This window comes from Engystomops pustulosus, chromosome 1 (genome assembly GCF_040894005.1).
Source record: "Engystomops pustulosus chromosome 1, aEngPut4.maternal, whole genome shotgun sequence".
Lineage (NCBI taxonomy): Eukaryota > Metazoa > Chordata > Amphibia > Anura > Leptodactylidae > Engystomops > Engystomops pustulosus.
In genome coordinates, this window is record NC_092411.1 from 54950537 (window position 1) to 54976878 (window position 26342).

Here is a 26342-nt window from a genome sequence, read left to right on the forward strand (position 1 = left end):
AGCTGTACAATTATATTTATTTTATTGTAAAAAAATGTAGAAATCGTTACTACAGACTCATTTACTTGATTAAATCATGTTCCTGTAGTAAACTGCAGCGCGTAGCACACATTCTGTGGTCAATACTTGGCAACATTGTGCAATGAAGCTGGACATGATGAAATGTGTACTCCTTCATAAAAATATTACTATGTGAGACATGCAAAATGCTTGGTTTCCTGTACAACAGATGAGACAGACCCGTTACTTAGTACAACTAAACAATTTCCTTCTACAGATATTTCCTCAAATATACATAGAGATATGTCAATTAGAAATGACCAAGCTCTGAGATAACTGGTCATCAAGCCACAAATAGATGCCTTCTATTAAAGGGGTTGTCTTTAATAAACCGTCTTTCCCACTTACTTGTTTCATTCTGTACTGTCCCCCGTATCCATCTTACAAGAGCCCACTACAAGTGTCTGCAATAGTAATATTCAGTACCAACCTGTACAGAGCAGTCACAGCAGCCATTGGTAGAGAAGGGGAATCCTAAGTAGTATTACTTATTACTTCTCCATCGAGTCTATAAGTAGTATTACTTATAGCATTTTAGAACCTCCTTCCTTTAGGACAGGGCTATTCATGGTCATCAAAGTCATACCGTCAATGATTTCCTATTTAAGGAAAATTCACAAATGAACTGGGTTTGAAATTCTTGATATTGGGGTTGCATGGGAGTGGTGGCAATTCTAATATTTGACTGTAAATCTAAGCCAATCCCATGTCATTTTGAAGTCACAAGACGTCACACCTGAGCCTTGAATTTACAAAGTCAGAAAATTCACAACAGATGCGAATAGTAATGTGAACGCCATACATCAATTCATACATATACATTACAATATTCATACCAATTCATACAGAAGGGATTACTTTTTTTTTTTTTTTACAAGATTTCACTGCGTTATGCAACATATCCTACAGGTAAGACAACATATCCCCTTTAAATTTCTGGTGCATCTACTTTATCATAGCTGTGACATAAATTGAATATGAGACTAATAAAATGAGTTTGGTCATATAAACTAAATAGCTTTTTCCAGTGTTCCTCATCATTCTCTCCATAGTAACTAACAGAGATCCCATAATCTTGTATGCAGATCTTTTTTCTATTAGTTCCTAGGAGTTTATTATCATAGGGGTGAATATCAGAAGATGCTGAAGGATGGATGAAGGGAACGCTTTTAAATAATACCGTCTTATAAAATATAGATTTTATTGAATTACAGGAGGAGTGGCTGAAGCCTGATGTACAATGCAGAGCTACGAACCAATGAACACTTTGATCGAATGACTCCAGTACGAAAAAGCACACTTGGTTAATACATGGCTTAGAAGTGGTGCTGTGATTCTCCAACCTAAGGTGATGTCGGTGGTCTTCAGTCAAGTGCTCCGGTGCACATGATTGGAACTCTTTTCATAGTTCTTGGCTTTCCAGGAGTCGTGGAGCTGCTGCAGATGTTTGTATGTTGTTAAGCTGACGTTCAATGCGGGATGTACTTCATTAATACCAGACTCCCCCATCAAAGAAAGGCCACAAATCCCAAAATACGCATGCAAGGCATCTAGGGTGGGAGGTAAAAAACAAAAAGAGAAATATAACATACAACGTATATTCAGGCTCAACAGGAAAATATGTTCAGACTGACGATAAACTGATGAAGAACGCTGTTCAAATGCAGACTTAAAGGGGGATTCCAGGAATAAGCATAATTCATATTCAAAGGGGTTATTAAAATAGAATTTAACCCCTTATCACCGACACTAGTTTTCAGCTCAATGACCAGACTCGATTTTTCAAATCTGAAATGTCTCATGATAATTGGTTATAACTTCGGAACGCTTTAACATATCCGGGTGATTTTGAGAATGTTTTCTCGTGATACATTGTACTTCATGTTAGTTATAAAATGTAAATGATAAGTTTTGCGATTCGTTCTGAAAAAAAAGTGAAAATTTGGCAAAAGTTTGTAAAAATTCTTCATTTTCCTAGTTTGAAATGTTCTGCTTTCCAGACAGGAAGTAAAACTACCCAAAAAGCTTGATAATTAACATTTACGGAATATCTGCTTTATGTTGGGATTATATTTTATGCATCCTCTCACTTTTCTAGGATGTTATGAGGCGCAGAACTTTAGGTGCCATTTTTCTCATTTTCATGAAAATTGCCAAAACTCACATTTTGAGGGACACTCGGCTTTCAAGTGACTTTGAGAGGCCTAAATAATAGTATAACCCCATAAATTACCCCACTATAGAAACTTCACCCCTCAACGTATGTAAAACAACTTCTATTAAGTCCATTAACCCTTTAAGTGTTTCACATGGGTTAAAACAATATGGACCTACGATTTAGAAACTATGGAATTTGTTTGGAAAATACATTCATTTAGGCCAAACTGACAGTTTCGGAATAAATTAAATGATGAAACGCACTGCAACGTTTGATGCCCAATTCCTCCTGAGTGTACTGATACCCCATATGTGGTGATAAACTTCTGTACAGACGCACGGCCGAGTATAGAATGAAAGGAGGCGCCATTCACTGCAGATTTGTATTGTCACATTGTACGACCTATACATTTTTATTTTTTTTGGTAATGCGAACATATGAGGGCTTATTTTTTACGGGATGAGATACAATGTATAGATAATTTATTTTGGGGGTCTATAGCTTATTCATGAGATTTTATTAACTATTTCAAGGGGGACACAAACAAAATCATCAATTTTTATTTTGGATTTTTAGCATTTTTTTTCTCCGCTCACCGTAATGTAAAAATAATATTTTATCTTTATTCTCTGGTTCACTACGATTGCGGTGATACCTCATTTATATAGTTTTTCTTATCTTTGCTCAATTTTCATGAGCAAAACCAAAATTGGAGAAAATCGCATTGTTTTTACTATTGACAACTTTTTAGGGCCATAACTTCTGTATTTTTCTGTTGTCAGATCTGGTTGAGGGATCTTACTTTTTGCAAAAAGAGTTGTTCTTTTCAGTCGTATCATATTAGGGAACGTAACTTTTTTTGATCACTTGTTAGAACATTTTTTGTGATGGTGTTTGATGAAAAATTGTATATTACGGGAAGTTTTTCAAGGTTTTTTATTACGTCGTTCACCAAGCGGGTTCAAGATTGATTTAGATTTATTGTACAGATTGATACGGACGCGGTGATACCAAATATGTATGTGTTTTTGTGTTTTATATACTTTATTTGCATTTCATGTGTAACTGGGGAGATTATGGGACTTTTATTTTATTTAATTATATTATAAAATGACTTAATCTTTTTTTTTTTTACTTTTTTACATTTTCTACTTCTTGGCTTGAACAAGCGATCGTCCGATCGCTTATTCAAGCCTTTACACTGCAATACACTTGTATTGCAGTGTATAGTGTAAGTAACTGAGCATGCTGCACGCATGCTCAGTTACTTACAGCCAGGTCCTGCCAGGAAGGCAGAACCCGGCAGGTAGAGGAGCCGGAAGCCCCAGGTCACTCGTCGGAACCCGGGGCTGCGACAGGAGAGATCGGATCCCCCGGTAAGCACACCGGGTGGGTCCGATCCACGCGGGATCTGAGTTTTTCCGATCCTGGGTGTTAGTGCCGGGTCTGGGCTGTAAGATCACAGCCCGACACCGGCACCAGCGAGACCCGGTGTCCCGAAATCTTCTTCTGACGCGCCGCCGTAGAAAGGCGTACGAGTCAGAAGAAGTACCCTTAATGACCGCCTGAAAAGCCGATAGGGCGGTCATTAAGGGGTTAAAATATGCTCCCCATAGCAGAAAAATGTTGTGAACATACACTATGATGGAGAAGTAAAATGTTATTGGCCCTTTAATCTGTTCTGTGATTTTGTCCCAGTGGAGTAGACACAGGACAGAAGATGCCTGGGCAGGTCATGTGATCACCCCTATGTTTGGCTGTATTCGGTTGGTTGCAGTGCATCCAGTATGGACGGTGTTGTGGTGAAACATCTCCGTAAGGCAATGCAGTGACACTGAGTTCTGTTGTATTCATTGATTTATAGCAGGTATATAAGGGTTTTTGTACCAGACAGGAGGATACCCTTTTAAGGGACACTGTCCACAGGTTTTACCCTATTTTACAAGGTAGGATATGAAATTCCCTATAGAGCATTGCATCTTTTATATGTAATTTAACCTGTTTCCCTATAAACAAAAAATAAATTACATTTCAAGTCATATGCAAATGAGCTAAGAGCTGAAGAAGTCCCAAAATGAGGCACTTTTAGAGGCTGACAGGGGAGCGTCACTTAACATGTCCCATATCTTGGGCTCTAAAGTAATATCATCTTTCAAGTTGCCAGAGATACAGGCAGTTAAAGGCATAGATGGAAATGAGAGATGCAATGAGAGATGGGGATTTCATGCCCCACCTGTGGGGACTGGCAGTTTAGCTGTTGACAGGTTCCCTTTAATAATCCAGACATTTGGGTGGCCCTCTTAAAGTGGGTTTCCAATATTTGAAAAAACACAAATAATAATTCCTTTATTTATATAGGGCACATAGATTACGCAGTGCTGCACAGAGCTTTCTAAATCAGTCCCTGTCCCCAAAGGGGCTCACAATCTAATCAGCCTACCAGTATGCTTTGGAGTGTGGAAGGAAACCGAAGACATATTCACCTCAGATATCCCCAGCTGACCGATTCTTTTAGAATGTGTAATAGAATATTTTTCTATTAAGAGGAATTGACCACTTTATCCCCAAAACATGAGATAAGTGTGGGGGCAGGATATTAGGTAATTTACCAATATATACATCTATTAAAACTTCTGCACTGCTTTCTTGATATGTAAAGTGAAGCATCTTGTCTTTTATCTCATCAGTCAGACATTCATAACCATAAAATGGCTGCAGATGAAAAGAGTCATGTGATCTCTATCTGTCCATGTGCAAAACTATTAATAGATGTATATTGGTAAATTACTTACCCCACACACACACACATTACTAAAAACATGAGGTAAAGTCGCCAACCGCTTTATTTTGGAAACCGCCAAAGAAGTACTGTACCACCAAGAAATGAAAATGGAAGGTAATTTTTTGAGTAATTATTTCCTGATACATCCACTTCTCATGGATTATTTTCATTGCCTCAAACACACACAAAATATAATATATATATATTTACATGATCAATTGTCATAATCAAATTACCTGGATGACTATCTGGCCACTTTGCGAAACCCCCAACTAGACGATCTTGGGTAGATAAAATAAAATTTCTATTTTTCTCAAAATTTGTATACTTGAAGATGTCCAACAACTGTAAATGACCAAAAAAAAAAAATAATAATAATAAGATAAGATAAGATTTAAAGAGATTACTGTAAAAAAAAAAAAAACACACAAAACACACATTAACTGACAAGAACAACAAATTAGCGGGGGTTAATTCCTGTTTAACACTTTATGGCTGTGGCATCTATAGGGCTCCTAGACATGCCCCCGCCATGATCTGCCCTAAATAACATGCTATCTATGCTATACAGTGTAAAAAAATAAATAAAATAAAAACCCCTTGCCGACAATGGGCAAAAATGCATATCGAAATTGGTGGGTAGTTCCCGCACCTGGATGTGCATTTTGGTTCTACACGGAATTGTAACCGTGACAGTGTGTGGGATCCGGCTGTAAGCAATACGGCATCTGATGTAACATGACCGCGGCCTCTATAGGGCTTCCTCAAATGCCCCCACATCACCCCCTGCGAACCAGGCTCTGGCGGTGCCGATAGTCTCCATGTCAGCTCAGGGGTCCGATGAAGGCACCCAAGACTGTCTTCAGCTGCTGAGTGACAGATCTGGATTCCCACAAGATCGGTCACTGTGTGTGTCCGCCATTGCATGGGTACAGGCTGACTACTCTGATACACCACCATACATCAGAAATGGAGTGGATTAGTTTGAACAAGTAATCAGATGATCTCTTATTCAAGTCCCAGAGTGGGACAGTAAACAAACAGAAAAAAGTGACACAAAGTTTCTAATAAATAGAATATTTAAAACCCCTGTAAATATGAATAGGCCTCTAAAATAATTGCATTTTTTAAAAAAAAATATGGAAAAACACGGAAAAAATCTCCTTGGTAAGTTAAAGTGTTGTAAAGATATTATCACATATAGGGACACATGGCAGATTTAAAAAATTGGGCTGTGTACATAAGGTAAAAAGGAGCTGGGTTGGGTTCTTAACCCCTTCTGTGCCGTAATAGTAGGTGTGCGTCGGGTCCCAGTGCATGGAGGGGGCTCACGGGCTGAGCCCTCTCCATAGCAGGTAAGTCTTTGCTGGATATTGCAGCTAAGTTTTATCAGTACACTCAGCCCATTCACACAGCCCTCACACAGCTCTTTACGTGTAAAAATAGATTTTTGAAGGAGGAGAGTGAAAAATGGGAATGAAAAAACAAAAAAGAGCCAGGTCGTTAAGGGGTTAAAGGGTTAAAGCTGGAAAAGGCAATGAAGCTACTTATCACCAGAGGGAAATTTACATGAAACATAAGACTTTATAGCAGCTCCTTACCGTTAAAGTTGCTCCCACCCAGAAGGAATAACAAGTGTCAACCGGTTTGTTCGGTCGGCCGTGGAAGCCATTTTGCTGTCTCATGATGCACCAGCGCCTGATTCGGGTCAGTTCTTTTTCGGAGAAGACATCTTCAAGTTTTCCCATTAGACAGAGAGAAGCAATGCCACAAAATGTGGACCCACCTGAGGAAAGACCAAGATCACGGAATAATTGCTACAATAATATTAAATGATAGTAACAGGAAAAAAGTAAAATTAGTAAAAACACAGAAAAAAAACACTTATTTCCACCCATCTGAACTTAGAGTAATGATTTATGGTGGGCATAACAGTACAGGTTTCTTATTTTATTTTATAAAAGGCAAAAATGTCTTTTGGAAACACTTATTGTATGAATTTATCAGTTTTCAGTCAACAGCTTTTACCGCACTAACCTACCGGCCCCCTCAGGTTGGGATGAAATGGCCTTTCTGGAATTCCCTTTTTTATGATACATTTTGTAGGCAAATGAACCCAGAGTCACTTTTTTGTCTGAGATGAGTCACCTTTAGAGGCTGGAGGGGAGAGTCACTTCCTAGCCCCATATCTTTGGCTCTATAGCAGCAATGATGTGGCTCAGGATGTGGTTCTGCACTATAGAACCATCGCGGTTAAATAAATACTCAGCAACTAGGTTTTTACCCCCAATGCTCACTCCCAAATATGTCTACAGCTGAAATGTTACCCGTTTTATATCCCACAGAATCACAATTGTTTGTAAAATGAGATTCTCAACTTTACAAATTTACTAGTTGCTAAAGAGACAAGTAATAGAGGTTGGAAGGGACTTTTCCCCCCACACAGCTTCAAAAAGTGACTCTTTTCTGCATACAACTTAAAGAGTTTTTTTTTCATATAGCTTAAAGGGTGAGTTTTAACATACAACAGGAAATGCTAGAAAGTATATTTTATACCCCTCCTGCGGTTGCTTTTAGTTTAGTGGTGAAAAAGCTGGTGATATTAAAGGGCCTATAATTTGTATTCATTTCTCTGATCATGATACGACAGATGATACATGAATTAGCTTTCTATGTGCAGGCTGGCAGTTTTGTTTTGCCATATAAAGCAATTTTGTTACCAATTTAGGGCAGAAAATTGAAAAGACTCCTTGGCATAGATGTGAATGTATCACATTCCCACATTTCATCTTCTTTACTAGGATTCCACAGACCGATGGCCCCGGACCAATTATAACATTGCAGAAAATAAAATATCACCGCTTCATAGGGGAGTTTATTCCCTTGTTACTGGTGAAGAACTAGAAAAGGGCTTTAGTAAACCCAGGAAAATGCACAAAAGATACAACTTCATGTTTTCTTATATGACCCATATTGATTTACAGCTAGAGGTAGAACAGACTGAATGTGAAAAACACGCAACTGTTAGGTTTTTACTCCTTCTCAATGGAGTGATACATACCATACATACTTTGGTACAAGCCGATCTGAGTATAAGCCAAGGCACCTCATTTTACCACCAAATGCTGTGAAACCTATTGATTCGAGTATAAGCCTAGGGCGGGAATTTCATTGGTCACAGCCTCCCCGGTGGTACACAGTACACAGCCTGCCACCCCCCTTTAGTACACAGACTGCCAGCTCCCAGTATGGCCATCACATAAAAAAATTAAACTGAGCACTCACCATTCCGATGCCCAGAGCAGCTCCCCTTCTTTCTTCATGTGCGTCGGCTTTAAGTCCATGCGCATGGCCGGACTGGCGCACAAACTTAGAAGAGGAGGAGCTGCCCTGGGCGTCAGAACGGGGAGTACTCAGTTTATTTTTTTATATACCCTAGTGGGGAATTTTCAGCACAAAAATTGTTCTGAAAAACTCGGCTCATACTTGAGTATATACGGTATCTCGCAGCCTACACGGCCTCCCTCTCAAACCGCCCACTCCATAGGCCGACTGACGAGCGTAATGCGGCAGCCACTAATCCTGCCCCCTCATGAATACTCCCGAACGCTTTGAGAGCGGTCCGGCATTTCTAGTGCACGTCGCTGCAGTGTCTGTTAGCGTTATAGGAGGTTTCCGATAACAATAGCAGTATAACACTGCTGGGACTGTGGTAGCACTAGGAGCTGCTTACTAATGGTGACAGCTCCTCTTTAACAACATTTTGGTTAAAAGTTGTTCTTCACTCACACTTAATAAAAAGTTAGAATTTCATTGCAGAAATGGAGGAGATGTTTATACTGGGGTGGCTGAAAACATTAAAAATCAGTAAATTTCATTGATGTGCAAACTAGGGGTTGTCATACAAACTCCAGCAAAGATAGAATACCAATTCAGTTAATCCCAGTCTTCTGCCATATTATTGTAGGTCTAATAAGGTCTAGGTCTATATCATTGTTTTGTCAATCACTGTCACTTCTATGATATATTTCAGATCACAACCAAGATGATGTCATTATTAAGATTTTACTGTGGATTATAGAAAAACAAACAAAACAACCACAAAACAAAACACTTACCATGAGCTTCTAAGCCGGCTCCTTGTCCGAGTGCATTCTCATAGGACTGGAATTAAAATGAAAACAACAAATCAAGGAAGCACAAATCTTAATTACTAACACTTAGACTTGGGAACTCATCCAACTTTTCATGAGAATCCAAGTCATGAAAGATTTGGAATTTCCCATCTGTCATTGTACACTACAACATTATTTGAGCATCAGAAAATGTACAGTTTTACTACCGTATTTTTCAGACTATAAGGCGCACAAAAAATCTTTAGATTTTCTCAGAAATCAAAAGGTGCGCCTTATAGTCCAGTACGCCATATATGTGAACCGTACTTACAGACAACAGCTGCCTTAAACTGTGCACAGGTCTGCCACCTGCTGGTCATTCATCCTTATAATCCGGTGCGCCTTATATATGAACCTAGACGTTTTAGCAGGCATTTATTGATGGTGTGCCTTATACTCCGGTGCGCCTTATAGTCCGAAAAATACTGTATTTTAGAAGCGGTGTTATGCATCAGGATTTAGGATCCTCAGGATAAGGCAGAAATGCTGAATAAATGCCGGTCCTTAACTACTGTAATAAGTTATGGTGCGATTGTTACCGGGGCTGTAATCTATCAGACTGGCGGAGTCCCGGGAGAAAAGCCATATATGTACAAGCTCCTAAGAGGTCAATACTTTTATGGGGTAGGCTAGGAGCCAATATACTTTTCATATGGTCTTGTACTAAGGATCTCTTGTGTGGGTAGAAGATCAATTACAGTAACCCTCATTTGGATATTCTAAATGGAACTAGGGGTTAAATCAGGGCAATTACTTTTTGGAATCAGACTATGATGGAAAATCATTCTTATTAATCCTTAAAGATAAGATTTCCAAAGGGGGCAGTTCCAGGCTATAGACCCACCCATACATAGGGTATGCCTTGCATAGGCTGCTAAATGAAACACAAGCACATCTTACTCCAATCTGATACAAACAATATGGCGGTGTCAGAATAATAGACACTTCTAGTTTAGAACTTGATCTGGACATGGACAATGCCCTGCGTAGTTCCAGGCAGTGGAGTGTCATTGTGGTCCTCCGAGCTCCACAGTAATACTACTATTATTAAGAGAAATAATGTTGCTTTCTGCCTATGTTATATAGCAGTGATGGCGAACCTATGGCACGGGCGCCAGAGGTGGCACTCATAGCCTTTTCTGTGGGCACCCAGGCTGTCATCCCAGAACAGAGGTCACCAGACAGGAATGGAATATTTCTGCAGTCCCAGACAACTTGAGGTGCTGCTCCTAATACTCTTTTAAGGTGACACATCTTTGACTGATTGGAACTGCAGAAAGAGTGAATAGGTGGGAATAGGATAGGATTATTTTTGGAGGTCCCTGGCCCCATGATCCTTTCTGTACAGAGAGACCCTGGAGAGAAGCTACAATGAAGACTGAATTTGCCCTCCTACTTTCAACTGTATTGGTGGCCTCAAGGGGCCAACACGATTGAATGTTGTTGAAGAACAGATAGCAATAAGTTACTGTTTAAATTGTCATGTTGGTACTTAATGGTGAATAAGTGGGGTTTGGTTGTAGTTTGGGCACCTAGTCTCTAAAATGTTCGCCATCACTGTTATATAGTGTGAGAATTCCCCTTCTCCTGACTGAGGGATACATAGGGAGCACTCGCCATTTCTTGACTTCTGCATGTCTGAGGCAATCTAAATGCAGGGGGCACTTATAGGATGACATATTCCCCCTTCTATGTGACATACTGACTTAGGACAGACGGAAGTTAATAGAAGTAATGACTTAGAAATGTCCATTAAAGAGAGATATGAGACACAAAGCTGCCAAAAACTGCACTACATATAATAGGCAAAACTAGGACTATACTACAATGACAACACTAATGCCATATTACATCATTACAATTTAGCTGGAAAAAAAGAAACAAAGAATGCAAAAGATGGCCTTTGTTCCCGGAGAATATTTCCATACAACGGAGTGTGGTTTGCAAATCATGAAGCGCCATAGTCTGTAACATGGACATCTGCAAATTACAACGCACTTACAGCATTCGTGGAAAACTAGATGAGCCGACACTGACCCTATTGTTCGTCCCGTTCATAAAACAATGTGACGTTTATAAGAAACACTCCATGCAAAACATGACCCCCTTCAGCAAACATGTTCTGAAAGGTCCTTCATGTTTCCATACTCAAGAACATGGTGAATGGCACGTCACCCCTTTAATCCTGGCAGTCATTGTGGTTGTCTATGAATTGGAAATTAAAGGCCAATCCTCAGGATACTGCTGGTTATTAATATGAGATCAGTGGGATCCGTACGCTACATTACATGGAGATGTGACGCCTCTGTTCTCTGGGTAGTGGCCGTGCCTTACTATTGCAGTTTTTTCTCACATCATTTTGATTTTTTCAAGGTTCATTGCAAGGAATTTTAAATGGTGCCGCTAGAAAGTACATTTTTTTCCAGAGAGAAAACAAGCCCTCTCATAGCTTTGTAAATGAAAAACAGTAAAATTTCTATTGTTTGGAAGCAGGGCAGTAAAAAAAAAAAAAATCTAGAAACACAGAAACTGAAAAAGGGCTGCAACAAAAGGGGTTAAAAACATCAAATTTAGAGAGAAAAAAAACCCTGGTTTCATTTGTTATCCTTCAGTAACTCATCCTTTCCGCCGCCTTTGTCTTTTATACGTTTATTTTCTATTTAATCATTGCCTCACATAGGCCATAACTGTTTTTGTTCACAGAGCAATATGAGGGCTTGCTTTTTGTGGGACAAATTACATTTCATGAAAGAACCCTTTAGCATTCCCTGCTATGCGGTGTAAAGTTCGATTATTGTACATCCCTACACAAAGGTCTTCCACTTGCTAAACAATCTCCTCTACAATCCATTCTTTAACATATTTTCATGCTGTGTTTTTCATAGGCATTAATCCCATTAATGCAGAAGATTGACTCGACTTTGAGTCAAGATATTGCATTAGGTGGCCATCACCTTGGAAATAATCACTCTCATCTGAAAACTCTCCCACTCCTGTCTCCATGACTTCTCCAGAGCTGCCCTAATTCTCTAGAATGTCTTACTCTACAGACTACCAGGTCAATATCCAACTACAAAAGTATCAAATGTGCCCTAATACAAAATATCTTCTTAGGCAGCCAACTTATATAGGAGTACTCACCATACTTCTTCTAATGTACTCGATTGACTTTTCCATATCCATCCCTGACCAGTCATTGAGCATGTAACAAATGCAGGATGCACAGTACACAAATCTCATGTCATTCTCGCTCCCCTCAGGCACAGCACAAAAACTGCAGAGGAAAAAGCAAAGATGGGGTATTCTGGTGTACAATGGCGTATACAAGATGGATACTGCGGGGCACAAGTATAGAAATCAAATGACTTTTTCCATTTGGTTTGGTTGCTATAATACAAATCACAACACTTGTGCAGACTCCCTTCATACTGGAAAGTGCTAGCACATGGCTCAGGATTTGGATTTCAGGCTACCTGGACCTGCCTAGTAGCTTGGAGAATAATGATGCGGTCACACATGGGGTTTACAAAGCCTTTTTAAACGCATTGCAGAGACGCAGGCTTTTTACGTGTTACCATGCGTTTGGCTGGTGAAAGCAGCTGTGAAAATGTTAACACAGGTGCTTACACTTAAAGAGAACCCGTCATGCAAAATAACCCCCCTAAACTAAATATATTTTCATACACTGCCATTAGAGAGCATTGCCTCTATCCCTTCATTGTCCCTCTACATGCCTGTAAACCTAAGCAATGAGGTCCTAAAGCTGTATGCAAATGACCTGTGAAATGTCCAATGAAGCATTAGCATATTCAAGCTGTCGACTCTATTCATGAGTGGGAGGTACAGCTACACCCCCAGTGCTTGACTGACAGCCTGTATAATGATGTGAGGCTGTATAACGATGTGCTTCCTGGTGCTGGTGGCCACGCCCCCTGCAGCCTGTGTGTGCATGTGTGTGTGTATAGGAGAGATACAGCAGCTCCAGGCAGCCATGTTACAGCAGAACATGTCAGATTCATGTGTAGCTGATCTCTGTGTCTCTCACATGTGTATTAGGAGGATGCAGCATGTCAGCAGATACAGCACACACTAGCCATGCTTTACTATACATTACACACAGACATGAGCAGAGGTAGGAGAGGGAGGTGTAACAGGGGTGACATCACTGCCTCTTGACCATGTGATCAGCCTCATTTACATAATAAAGAATAGATGATTTTACAATGATTAATGTATGAAATAACTAGATAAAGGCTGGGATGGGATCCTTGTGAGCTGCTCCAACAGGTAGAGGTGACAGGACAAGTGACACAGACCTGATGACAGGTGTCCTTTAAGATAATGAAGAAAAACGCTTTCAAACCAACCGAACATGTAAAAACGCACGTGTTTCAAAACAAATCACAAACACCACGTGTGACTGCCTTTCAGTAAATTTGTTACGATTTAGCTCCATTAGTACAATGGTGAAGAATTAAAAAAACTAAACTCTATTCACCTACTATAGGTATGAAAGAGGGCATAGTAGTACTGAGACAGGGCACATACCTTCCATCAGGGAGCTGGAGCGCCCGCAGTCCTGCAAGACAGGCTTCCTTATTGACGCGGCTCAGATCATCTCCTAGTATTAGTAAGCTGCAGAGTGCAGTGTAGGTCATCGCTATATGGCCACTGTCATAGGGGTGGTAGATTCCATGGCCCTGCAAAGTAGTAGAACAATGCACATAAGAACAAATTCAAGAATTATTTTGTGACATTTTTTGAATGCATTTTAAACACATCCCAGAAACACATGTGATTTTCACGTTATCATGCGATTTTCTTCATTGCTGGAAATGTAAGCACTTTTACTTACACTTCCAGCAAAGAAGAAAAACACTTCTACACCAGCCAAATGCATGGTAACATGAAAAACACATCCAAAAAACACCACACTCAACGGAACTCAATTTTCCACTATAAACCACCACTCTACAGCAAGTGTAAACCCCAGTTTCCGCGCAGTACAGTGCTGCAGCGCGTGGAACATGTGCTGGGTCTGGTTACTGTCGATTCAGTAAATCTTTAATATGGGAAGTGTTTTATATACCAAACCCAAGGCCTCTGAAAATGTAGATAACGTAACTAGGAGTCCTCCGCAGTTGTTCCATTATTAAATCAGCATCTAAAGACACATTGTCCACGTCTAGTTGTAGAAACTTGCTGCAGAAGGCATCATCCACATGAATAGCCTAGAATAGAGCTGGGTTTCCCATAATTCAGCTGAACATTAATAATTATGGCAAATAGTTGGGAGATCTGCAAATACGCAGGAGACCCTCAAACCCTATTATAATATTAATACTATTATACCAAGCTATATGTTTAGAAAGGTTTACACCAGCTGAAGAGTAATGGGAACAGTTTATAGTGGTAAATCCTAGTGACAAGTTCCTTTTTATACAACCTTTTGTATTGAGACTGATATATATATATATATATTTTTTATCTCTAAACTGACATAAATTGTCTTCCATGCCATAAAAAACACATTGCACCATTGTTGGTCTAGGACACCATCTATACATGAAATGTCACTGGCTGTAGTGATAAGGTGACTTCGGGAGAGCCATCTGTACACAGGTGTGATAAGATTACCTGCAGAAATACCCAGACGTCAAGTCACCATTCATTGTGGACAAAAATTTACAATCCATAGAAAGCCTGTGGTGTAGGAGAGGGATAACAACCCCGTCTTTAGATTACTAGAGACATTAGGAGCCAAACATAAGACACATGGCTCCTATTTCATGTTTTTATCTAATCAGGGACAAGTTGGTGACATCTGCAGCCCCTGTAATTCACAGTAGGACATACATAATCCAATATGGGGCAGTGCCTGTTTTTAGGGTATTGTTCAGGCAAGCAATAGGGAGACATATACCACCGCTGGTGGAGAGCTGACAAGCCACAGTCATGTAAGAATCTGAAATACAATTAAAATATTCTTCAAATAAGATTTGTGGAATTGCCTTCTGGCACCAGGGTCAGCAGGTGCCAGTTCTCTGTGCCTATCCCACCGTGAACCCTGGATTTTATACATTGACTTTACTTGTCAAGGAGGAACATACCTTGGATGGGTTAAACGGTAACCCCAAACATGATGAACCTCGAAAACCGCAACGATCTAAATTGGATTCTAAAGAAAGAAGAAATCTATTGGTTTGTGTAAAAAGACCAAACGTTAACCTGAATATAAATGTAATTATTTTATATTATATTTGCCTCTTCTGTGGGTCCCTAGTCTAACATCATCACTCCGATCCATCAGACATCACATACACAATCACACATAGGAAGCACATGACTGCATCAAGAGAACGAAGAGCCACTTGTAGAAACCAGAGGGCCCTCTGGAGAGAATATATATTAGAATAGAAAAACCCTGCAAAGTCAGAAAAAAAATAAAATAATGGAATTTCGCTGCACATCGTTTTGGGCTCAGATTCTCTGGAAAGGGACCCAATACCTCAATCTGTGGAAAATGTAATCTCCTATCACACGGCTTCGAATGTTAGGCTCCACGCTGAAGTCCGTGTGAGCAGACGTGTGCTGTGAGCCGTGTGGCGAGAGGAGGGGTGAGAACGCTACTCACCATCTCCATAGGGAGCTGAGCGGCCGCAGGAATAGGATCAGCTCTATCCCATGTGGTGCAGCTTCCCGCCTCACACATCCACAATGCAGGTCTATGGCAGCCGTGTGCTATCCGTTTTTCGTGACAAGCCATTTGCTGACATGTGCACAATAACATGATTTTCATTATTAAATACAGAAGACTTTGCAAACAGTAAGTCACGTTTCAGTCTTACATCAGACCTTCTTCAGACACAGTTTGCTGCATAGGATGAAGAGAAGTAATTTAGGGGTGCTGTATGGCACATAAATATACCCGCACTGCACCTTTCTTTACAGACGCAGTATTTTAATATTCATGTGCCATTACCCCACCAATAAATTACTGCTCATCCCACACTGCAAACTGTGTCTGAAGAAGGCCTGACCGATATGGTTCCTCATGACGCATTCGGAGGAAGCCATAGATTTGTAAAATCGATAAGCGTGGGGTTATTTTTACATTCTCCATTACTACAGCCCGGTTTGGCAATGCACCTGCCCCAGGACATTACCTCTGTGTAATACAGGGAGAATCAAAAGTTTCAGAACACCCTTTTATTTCAGAAACAAAAAGGAAACAGACATAGTCCCATAAACAAATAGTGATAACTGACTTATTTATCACAGTATTTATCTCCGGGTGCATGGTCCTATAACCTCAGTCCAAGTGAATTTACTGTCCCAAACCTAGTACAGAACACCTGTATTAAGTAGGGGATGCTAAATCTGACAATTACTGTAAAAAATTTTTGATACATTTTAAGTTACATTTTAGATGCAAATCATTAGCATGCTAGACCAGTAATACATTGCCAACCTAAGAAGCCATTTTACCACAGGGGAGGTTTTAGTGCAGCAGAACACATTATACCTTTTATACTATTATACCAGCTTTATATACACTGCTCAAAAAAAATAAAAGGGAACACGTAAATGACATCCTAGATCTGAATGAATGAAATATTCTCATTGAATAATTTGTTCTGTACAAAGTTAGATGTGTTGACAACAAAATCACCAAAAATCATCAATGGAAATCAAATTTATTAACTAATGGAGGCCTGGATTTGGAGTCACCAACAAAATAACTCACTACAGGCTGATCAAACTTTGCAGTAATGTCCAGAAAACAAGACAAAATGAGGCTCAGTATTGTGTGTGGCCTCCACGTGCCTGTATGACCTCCATCCTATGCCTCGACAATCCACACAAGTGGCTCAGTAGTGCAGCTCATCCAGGATGGCACATCAATGAGAGCTGTGGCCTGAAGGTTTGCTTTGTCTGTCAGTGCAGTGTCCAGAGGCTGGAGGTGCTACCAGGAGACAGGCCATTACACCAGGAGACGTGGAGGGGGCTGTAGGAGGGCAACACCCCAGCAGCATCACCGCTTCCTCCGCCTTTGTTCCTGCTGTTATATCTTGCACAGTGTCGGAGCCCTACAAAATGACCTCCAGCAGGGCACAAATGTGCATGAGTCTGCACAAACCTCATGAGGATGGTATGAGGGCCCGAGGTCCACAGATGGTGGTTATGCTCCCAACCCAACACTGTGCAGGAGGACACCAGTTTTGGCTAATTCGCCACTGGTACCCTCTGCTCTTCACAGATGAAAGCAGGTTCACACTGAGCGATCTGCTGCCTGCAACATGAGCGGTTTGGCAGTGGGTCAGTAATGGTGTGGGATGACATTTCTTTGGAGCGCCGCACAGCCCTCCATGTGCTTGCCAGAGGTAGCCTGACTGCCAGTAGGTATTGGGATCCTCAGACCCCTTGTGAGACCATATGCTGGTGTGGTTGGCCCTGGGTTCCTCCTAATGCAGGATAATGCTAGACCTCATAAGGCTGGAGTGTTTCAGAAGTTCCTGCAAGATGAAGGCATTGAAGCTATGGACTGGCCCGCTCGTTCCCCAGACCTGAATTTGAGTGAACACATCTGGAACATCATGTCTCGCTCCATCCACCAACATCACATTGTACAACTTTTTATCGGAAAAAGCTGGTTTTATTATAAAAACACTTTGTCAATGTGCACACTATTCTCTATAGGGACATGGGGTAGCCAGAAAAAGGGCTTCTGAAGACAATTTTCCTTTAAATCATAAGGAGTACATTCTCAGGAACTCAATCTTGCGGAATCATCGGGATTTAGATTTATGTGTTACTGCCAGCCACAAAATGCAACTGCATTACAACGATAAAGGGAATTTATCATCCCCCCGCACTGGTGGGCCAGTGTATGAAGCGAGCCCCGCACCCCCATCCTGTGGCGGTGAATGCTTGTTGCGCCACTGGGCAAAACTAAGGAAGTTTTGTGTAAAAACTGCTAACATCCAGCAGTGAATGTTTGCAGACTTTAGCAATTGTGCATGCAAGTGGCAAGAACACCACCAGCATGCTCGCTTCCACGCCGACATGGTGTGGTGGTGCCTAGTGGCAACAGTAATAATTTCTTGCAGAGCACAAGAAATTGCAATTACTTCAGTGCTTCTACACCACGCGTGCTGGAGAGACAAGCGATGCTCACTCCTCTCCAAAGAGAAATGAGCATCTGGCCCCGTAACATGGCGAAAGTCACAGTGCATTGAGACAATGTGTGGTCACCGCACAGTGACCGGTCACCACAGATGTCAATGGGGACCAGTATGCCATATAGTTCCCCATTACGTTTGTGTGAAGGAGCCTTAACACTCATGATCATGCTGAGGCGCACACTGCCCCATATAGTGCCACAGCGGTGCCCATTGTTCCAAATCCAACGCCGAGGACACAAGATCCAGCTGTGCAGATTGTCAGCTATGTGGACTGAGGATACTTCTGAGGGTCCCTTCCCCCATGATCCGCACCCCCTCCACCACTTTTGCAGGTTTTCGAACTGTGGATCTTTGCTATGGCATCCAAGGGCTCTGATCAGGACCCCCTGTGCTGTCCATAGTCAGAGCCTTCAAGATCCTGCCCCAGTCTTTGGGGCACATTTACTAAGGATCTTGCACCAGTTTTCTGTCAGACTTTCATGTGCAAAGTGTCTGTGCCACACCGCACTATTCTTCATGCAACACAAATTTCGTCATTGAAATCGGCGTTCCAAAGTCACCGCAAAGTCCAACGGAAATGTGTTGCACGCCCCACGTTAAAGTGCACAAAATTTTTTTTTTTCTGCACTCTGTTGGGGCAATGCAGGTAGCACCAGATTCATTGATCTGGAGCCCTCTGCACACTACATTTTGATAATAGTTAATTGCAGGGTCTTATTATCAAGCAAGAAGATGATTTCTTGGTCATTTCCCATAGTGCGAAATTAAAAACCCTACTGATAAAAAATTAAGAAAAAAAAAAAAAAAAAGAGAGAGAAAAGATTTTAGATGAAAATAAAACAAAAGAATAAAAATGTTCCAATACCCCCATTACATATAAAAGCTACATACATTGGGGAAATCACCACACAAACCCTACACATAGGTAAGTTTTTGGAGGGTTTTTTTTTAGGGTCATTACAGGCGTACCCTCTCTCGCTGGGGCTTGTGTTGATCAGATTGTGTTGCAATCGCGCCGGCTTTCACGCGACACGTATCGGGAGACAGGCCATCGGACGATCCAACAGATTCGGACTAAGCGCGGGCTTTTACATTTAAATTTGTGTCGCAAGCTAAGCACTTATATACACCGGGAAGAAGAAGGTGAACTCCGGCGGACCTGAGTGGGGAGCGACACATGCAGGATATCGGGCGCAGGATCTACATGGATCGCGCCACTGTGCATCATCGTCGGAGAGTCCGGATCGGGGAAAACGACTCGGAGGGGTAAGTAAATGTGCCCCAGTATGGTTTATTCTGCAAAATGTATAAAACGCGAGAAAAAATATAGGAATATGGTATGGTTGTAATTGTACTGACCCATAGAGTGAAGGCATCATGTTTATTAGGCTATATGGTGAACACCAAAAGAGAAAAAGTAAAAAATCTATTACAGAGTCAACATTGCGTTTACAAAATGCATGCACCCTAAGGGTGGGGGCACACGTGGCAATCTGTACCTGTTTTTAAGCAGTCCATTAAAAAAGAACGGTTTTTGACCATTTTTCCCAATTATCGTAATTAAAATAATTTTAAAACGGACACAAACGGTCAAAAAACGCATGCGTTTTCAAAAACGTGTTTGATTAAGACACAAGGTGAGGTACCAGAGCAGTGCTGTTATTGTGTGTTGCAGGTGATCCTGAACAGGTGGGTTTTCGGGTTCATGGAGAAGTTTGGAAGGTGGGGCAGTTTGACACGTTTTGGTAGAGAGTTCCAGTGTATGGGAGATATACATCCTGGAGATGGCCAAGAGAAAAGCAGGTTGTCTGGTGATGATCAGATATTACGTGTGGGACAGTATTAGGTGATTAGTTCAGAGATCTATGCAGGGGACAGGTTGTTGATGACCATTTAAGTCATGGTTAATACGTTATATTGTATAGCCCCGGGTGTAACACGACAAATCATTTACTGTTGTGCAACAAAATATCTCTAAAACATGGTTAATATCTTAAAACGGAATTTACTGTGTAATAGGTAACCAATGGAGAGTCAGGAAGAGGAGAAGCGATGAGAAAGGTGGGAGACAGCAGTATTCTCATCTGGGCATTGACATTAAATTTAATTAATCTTCCATATATAAACATTTCTTCAATTACAATCTTATTTTAAAAAAACTATCTAACATCTAAGAGCATATTTGCTTTGTGATGCAGTAACATCTATTTATGTACAGGCGGTCCCCTACTTTCAACATTCAATTTACAAACAACCCCTAGTTACAAACGGACCTCTGGATGTTGGTAGGTTACTGTACTTTAGCCTTAGGCTACTATAATCAGCTATAAGGCTACATTCACACTGCCGTTGCCCGCCCGTACCGTAGCGGGCAACGGCAGTGTACGGGGAGAGGAGGAGGAGGTGAGCGCAGCTCACCCACCCCCTCTCCATAGCAACCTATGGCGCACGGCCCCGTATTACGGGAAAAGATAGGACAGGTCCTATCTTTTTCCCGGGTACAGAACGGTACGGTGCCGCACGTGTTCTGCACCGTACCGCTCCCGTAGGGTGCCGTGCGCCCATAGGAGTGTATGGGGGACGTATATCGGCCGTATATACGTCCCCCATACGTTCGTGTGAATGTAGCCTAACAGTTATCACAGGTGTTTGTAATGAAGCTTAATTGTTATTCCTGGTTCTTATGACAACCCAACATTTTTAAAATCCAACTGTCACAGAGACCAAAAAAGTTCTGGCTGGGGTTACAATGATAAAATATACAGTTCCGACTTACATACAAATTCAACTTAAGAACAAACCTACAGACCCTATCTTGTATGTAAACAGGGGACTTCCTGTATAATATATATATACACGTTTCTGCAATGTAAGTAATATATCTTACACTGCCCCCTAGTGTCACATGCTAGGCATAGCACAGCACGGCAGCACCAAATGCCACAACCACAGGTATGCTATAGAATGAATACAGTAATAATTAGGAACATGCCCAGCAGGGCTTTAATATAAGAGCCCCAATAATGAACATGCTGCCTATTAAGTATTAGTTTTTCTCATGTTCTGATGAAAGTAATAGAGATATGACTATTGCTGTTTAGATGACCTCTATAGAGCTGGGTGGGAATTTTTTTTTATACTAGAACTGCAGCTAGAATGTATGTGTCCAAACCCATTTATAAGTAAAATATATACACTTCAGCCAATGAAAAGGACAATATGCCATGAATGGAGTGCAGCAGGGGGCACAATCCTTATCTTTATTGATCACAATGTACTCGTCTCTCCAACTAGACTGTAGCTAAAGACTTTACTTGCTGTAAACTGGCATGCGGTATTTAGTGGCCACAAACCAGCTGCCACGTTTCCTTGCAGATATTACCAGGGCATATTCTTATGATGTGCCAGTAATAATACCCCCTCCAACCTGCCCAGACATGGGCTTCCAATCTACTATACACAGTATTAAAGGGAACCTACCACCACGATTCTACCTCTAAAGGTATTACAGGTGGTAGGTGGATGTATGGGAACGTCAGGATAGCCCTTTTTAGAGCTAATCCTCACGTCCCAGATATCTTTTAAAATCTACTCTACGCCCTCAGTAGCCTCTTTTCTCCTCCTACCCTTACATCTTCTGCACGCAGCTCCTCGTAGCTGCGCCCCCTCATCCGAGAAGCAGGAGTTCTGCTTTGGAGCAGTGACCGCGCAGCCATGGGCCGACCGTTGGCTTCTCGGATGAGGCCACCCAACTACCAGGAGCTGCACGACGAAGATGTCAGGGTAGGAGGAGAAAAGAGGCTATTGGGGCATGGAGTAGCCGCAACGTGTAGCCTCGTGTCCGGCTACTCCACGCCCCAGTAGACGATTTCGAAACTTTACGTATTAGGTTATTAAAGATTTTTAAAAGATACCGGGGACGTGAGGATTAGCTCTAAAAAGGGCTATCCTCACGTCCCATACATCCACCTACCACCCGTAATACCTTTATAGGTAGAATCATTGTGGTAGGTTCCCTTTAACAAAACTTAGTATAATAGTATTAAGTATGCATACCTCTAAGGCTACATTCAGACAATGTATGCCTGCCGCACCGTAGTATGGCGGGCATACATCAGCCCCGGGGAGAGGAGGAGGGGATGAGCGCTGCTCACCCCCGCCCCTCTCCATAGTTATATATGGGGCACGACGCTGTATTCCAGCGAAAAATAGGACATGCCCCATCTTTCTCCCGGCTAAGTAATGGTGCTGCACGTGTGCCGCAACATACCGCTCCCGTAGGGTGCCATGCGCCCATTGCCATGTATGAGGGACATATAAAGGCCGTATATACGTCAGCCATATATACTCCTCCCATACGTTTGTGTGAATGTATCCTAAGGGTGAGTTCACATCTCATTTTTGTGCCATACGGTGTAAGGACATGTTGGTTGGATTCAGATTTGTCCTTACAACACCTGGCACAGACGTAACCCACTGCATGCATGCATGGGATATGTCGTCCAGGGCTCCCCCTCCCCCCTGAATGTGGGAGGAGGAGTGCACATCTCCAAACACACACACAAAAAGAAATGGCCAACTTAAAAATCTTCACCACAATATTATCAACAAATTGACAGATCTTGAGTAACTTTCAATGACCTATAGGCCTATTGCTCATGAGAGAGTCTGATGTTACTAACTCGCATAATGTCAGAATGTCCGGCCCAAATGATCAAAGACTGGAACTGACCTGCGGAGTTCACTTCCGGCCTCTGAGTGTTGGGGCTGGACATTGCGGCAGGCACACGATGCGAGTCAGCCACATCAGACTCTCCCATGGGCAATAGGAGTGTTTCCACATTTAGGTTTCAGGAGCCAAAGAATGGTTTGGATCATAAAGGGAAAGTACATTTAATGGACAGGGGGTGCTTTTTGCAATCTGCTTTATGTTTCAGCATCAAAAACTGCATTAATCTACCTACACATGTAAGAAACTAAATATCCTCTCTCTTCTCCTATGGATTTATTACTTCCCTATATAAAAGCAAAAACTTACTGTCTTCAGTGGGGAGAACCTGGAGTGAATATATCCACTCTATTATTTCCACTTTGTCCACAACATGCAAGGAGTTCAACATGTCCAGTCCAGACAAAGCAAAAAATGCAATGGTCAACCTAAAAGACAAAAAAAACATTAGTAAAGAGTCAAACAGGATGCAACCAACAGGAAGCAACCCCATGTCCAGCTCATCATTTCCTAAAATCTTAGGCCAAAGTCGCCTCTTTGCATTTGTTTCTACATCTTTAGTTTCAAAATCTCTCATTTTAAAATGGAATAAAAACAACTTTACATTTTTAGGAGTGCCATGACGGGGGAAAAAGTGTTGAATGTGATCTAGTTAGAGGGTTCAACATATGGGATAATATTTCTTGTATTTTGATAGAATGTATTACGCTTCGGTGTTGATCAGCAGGGAAGCAGGGACTCCCTGTATCATTTATCACTAGGAGGCCTATCCACTGGACTGTTCTTGGTCTGTAACACCTTGCCAGCGTATGTTCCAGTTTTCACAGACACTGCCTTAGGCCGGTTAAACCCAAAACAGCACAGTTCCAGCACGGCTGTTTGGCTGACAGAGGGAACGTCCATATTTCTATATAATGCAGGGGACTCCTATTCTCTGCTCTGTGTTCAGTCCGTGGGATTGGGCCACCATATAGCACTTCTACGTGGGCTGCACATGTTCGTGTATGTGTGTAACATGCCTCAGGGTGTGTCAATGTAGGATGCACTCACAGATAAACAGTGGAAACCACAGAAAGACGGAATAACAGCAGATTTTTGACCTACTGCAAGAGTTTGTTCTGCAAAATACATCAGCATCTGGGGGCCTAGACCCCAAGTGTCATAGTTATCTTTGACGTTAAAGGGATATTCCCACGAAAACAAGTTTCTTCAATATACTCAGGATAACAAAATAACACATTCTCTAATTCACTAATATTAACACATTGGGGCAAATTTACTTACCCGGTCCATTCGCGTTCCAGCGGCGGCTTCTCCGCTCTGGATTCGGGTCCGGCCGGGATTTAATAAGGTAGTTCTTCCGCCGTCCACCAGGTGGCGCTGCTGCGCTGAAAGTAAACTCATCGCGCCGGAATGCACCGAGCTGGACCAGGTGAAGGTAAGCGGTCCTTATGCGACACATTTTCGGTTTTTAAATGCGGCGGTTTTTCCGAATACGTCGGCTTTTCGTTCGGCCACGCCCCCCGATTTCCGTCGCGCGCATGCCAGCGCCGATGCGCCACAATCCGATCGCGTGCGCCAAAATCCCGGGGCAATTTAAGTACAAGCGGCGCAAAACGGAAATATTCGGGTAACACGTCGGGAAAACGCGAATCGGGCCCTTAATAAATGACCCCCATTGTGTGTAATAGGCATCTCATGGATCTCATCATCTCTGATCTCTTTCTATGTGTCAGATACTAGTACAATGTTCAGAAGGTAAATAACAGTGTATATAAACCCTGGACGCAGATAATCTAATTAAATTGTCAGCTCACAGAACTAGATATGTCTGCCCAGAGAGTACCCCGCCCCCACCCTGATATATTACAGTGAGCTAAAACTGCAATTAAAACTGAGTAAAATTGTGAAGTAAATGGTTAAAAATTATCTTTATTGTGTTAACATAACTGGGGGATTGAAATCTGAGAATGTTATTTAATGGGAAAACCCCTTTAAAGGTCCATGTTCCTGTTCTGTACTGAGCAGGAGAATAGTCTTTAGGGACTACCCAGTGTCCAATCTATAGAACCCAGTCGGCAAGTGGTCTGCATTTTATATAACATAAGCCACTGTCTGAAACCAGGTTACACTTCTAAAATACTCCCCTCCCCAGGAATTATTATACAACAACATCAGACATCCAATACTAGAGTCCAGTTTGAAGCCGTGGATACATCCCACACGTGACATAGCCTTATACACTATACATGGAGAGCGTTCCACATCTCATCTCTTGTATCTGTTCTTACGTTCTTCGCCAAATTATTCCACGTCTCCATTCCGTGATAAGAGAAGAATGACAAACAGATCTATTCCATGGCGGACCTCAACACCCCATTGACTACTTAGAGGTTCATTAGGTTTTGATAATTTTACTATATTCCCTGTCACCAGGGTATTCTCTGCATTTATAACCACATCTATTACTGAGGCTTCTGATAAAGTCATGAGCTCCTAATTAATACTGAGGTCAATGGGCTGTAAGAACAAATGACGAGTGAGGCGCCCCCTCCCCCAATGTGCTCCTAACTGGCCGGTGCTTTTCTATAATAAATGACATCGTGATGTACATACCTGCGGTTTGCTTATGTGCTAGTGTGAACAGCACTCAAGGGTCTACAGACAGGGTGCGGCTTTATGGCTACAAGTGACCCCGACTTTATAAAGTGCACAAATCTAGAGCCTGCAACATGTCTACAGTATAGGAGGGAAGGGGCACGCAGGCATTACACAGTCTACGTGTATCCAGGGGTATTACCTGCTGCTCTCCAGTGACGAGCACTGCTCGGGGAGAGCCTGTAGACTCCGCTGGAAGTAACGGACATGGCGATCCGGGAGGAAGAGTAACCTCTCTCCAAGCAACTCATCCTCTTCCTCCGCCGCCATCTCCCTGGTGTGTATTGTCCCACACCTCTTCCCGTACAGTACAGGCTTAGCCTACAGCGCTCCGCTGACGTCACGGCCATGTGATCAGTCACATGACAAGAAGCAGGATGTGCTCTGCTTCACTGTGGGAAGCGCAATCGTTTCGCTTCTCGTGTCTGCAGGTTGTACGTGTAATATGTATTCAATGTGTGTAGCAGTGCTGTGGTTGTGTATTGATGATGTTCATTCAGTGCTGTGTATGTAATCAGGCTGTGGGTGTGTATAGATGATGTTCATTCAGTGTGTGTAGTAGTGCTGTGTATTTAATCAGGCTGCAGAGTGTGTG

General features: G+C 41.9%; 1 protein-coding gene across 1 annotated transcript; it reads right to left on the reverse strand.

Moving 5' to 3' along the window:
- On the reverse strand, positions 1-26150 carry PGGT1B (protein geranylgeranyltransferase type I subunit beta). The gene is made up of 9 exons (XM_072140859.1): positions 25890-26150; positions 23399-23517; positions 15286-15353; positions 13724-13875; positions 12317-12449; positions 9119-9164; positions 6602-6786; positions 5237-5345; positions 1-1610 (listed from the first exon to the last, which is right to left on the reverse strand). The coding sequence occupies exons 1-9, from the start codon at positions 26015-26017 to the stop codon at positions 1429-1431; spliced, it is 1122 nt and encodes a 373-aa protein (XP_071996960.1). The 5' UTR covers positions 26018-26150; the 3' UTR covers positions 1-1428.
- Positions 26151-26342: the final 192 nt, after the last annotated feature.

Bases quoted from the DNA above. Each gene is read 5' to 3' on its own strand.
- PGGT1B (XM_072140859.1), bottom strand. From the start codon at position 26,017: ATGGCGGCGGAGGAAGAGGATGAGTTGCTTGGAGAGAGGTTACTCTTC. The intron at 13,876-15,285 runs GTATGTTCCTCC...ACTACTTTGCAG, and splicing joins TACCGTTTAACCCATCCAAG to GGCCATGGAATCTACCACCC. The intron at 9,165-12,316 runs GTGAGTACTCCT...TTTTAATTCCAG, and splicing joins AGTACATTAGAAGAAGTATG to TCCTATGAGAATGCACTCGG.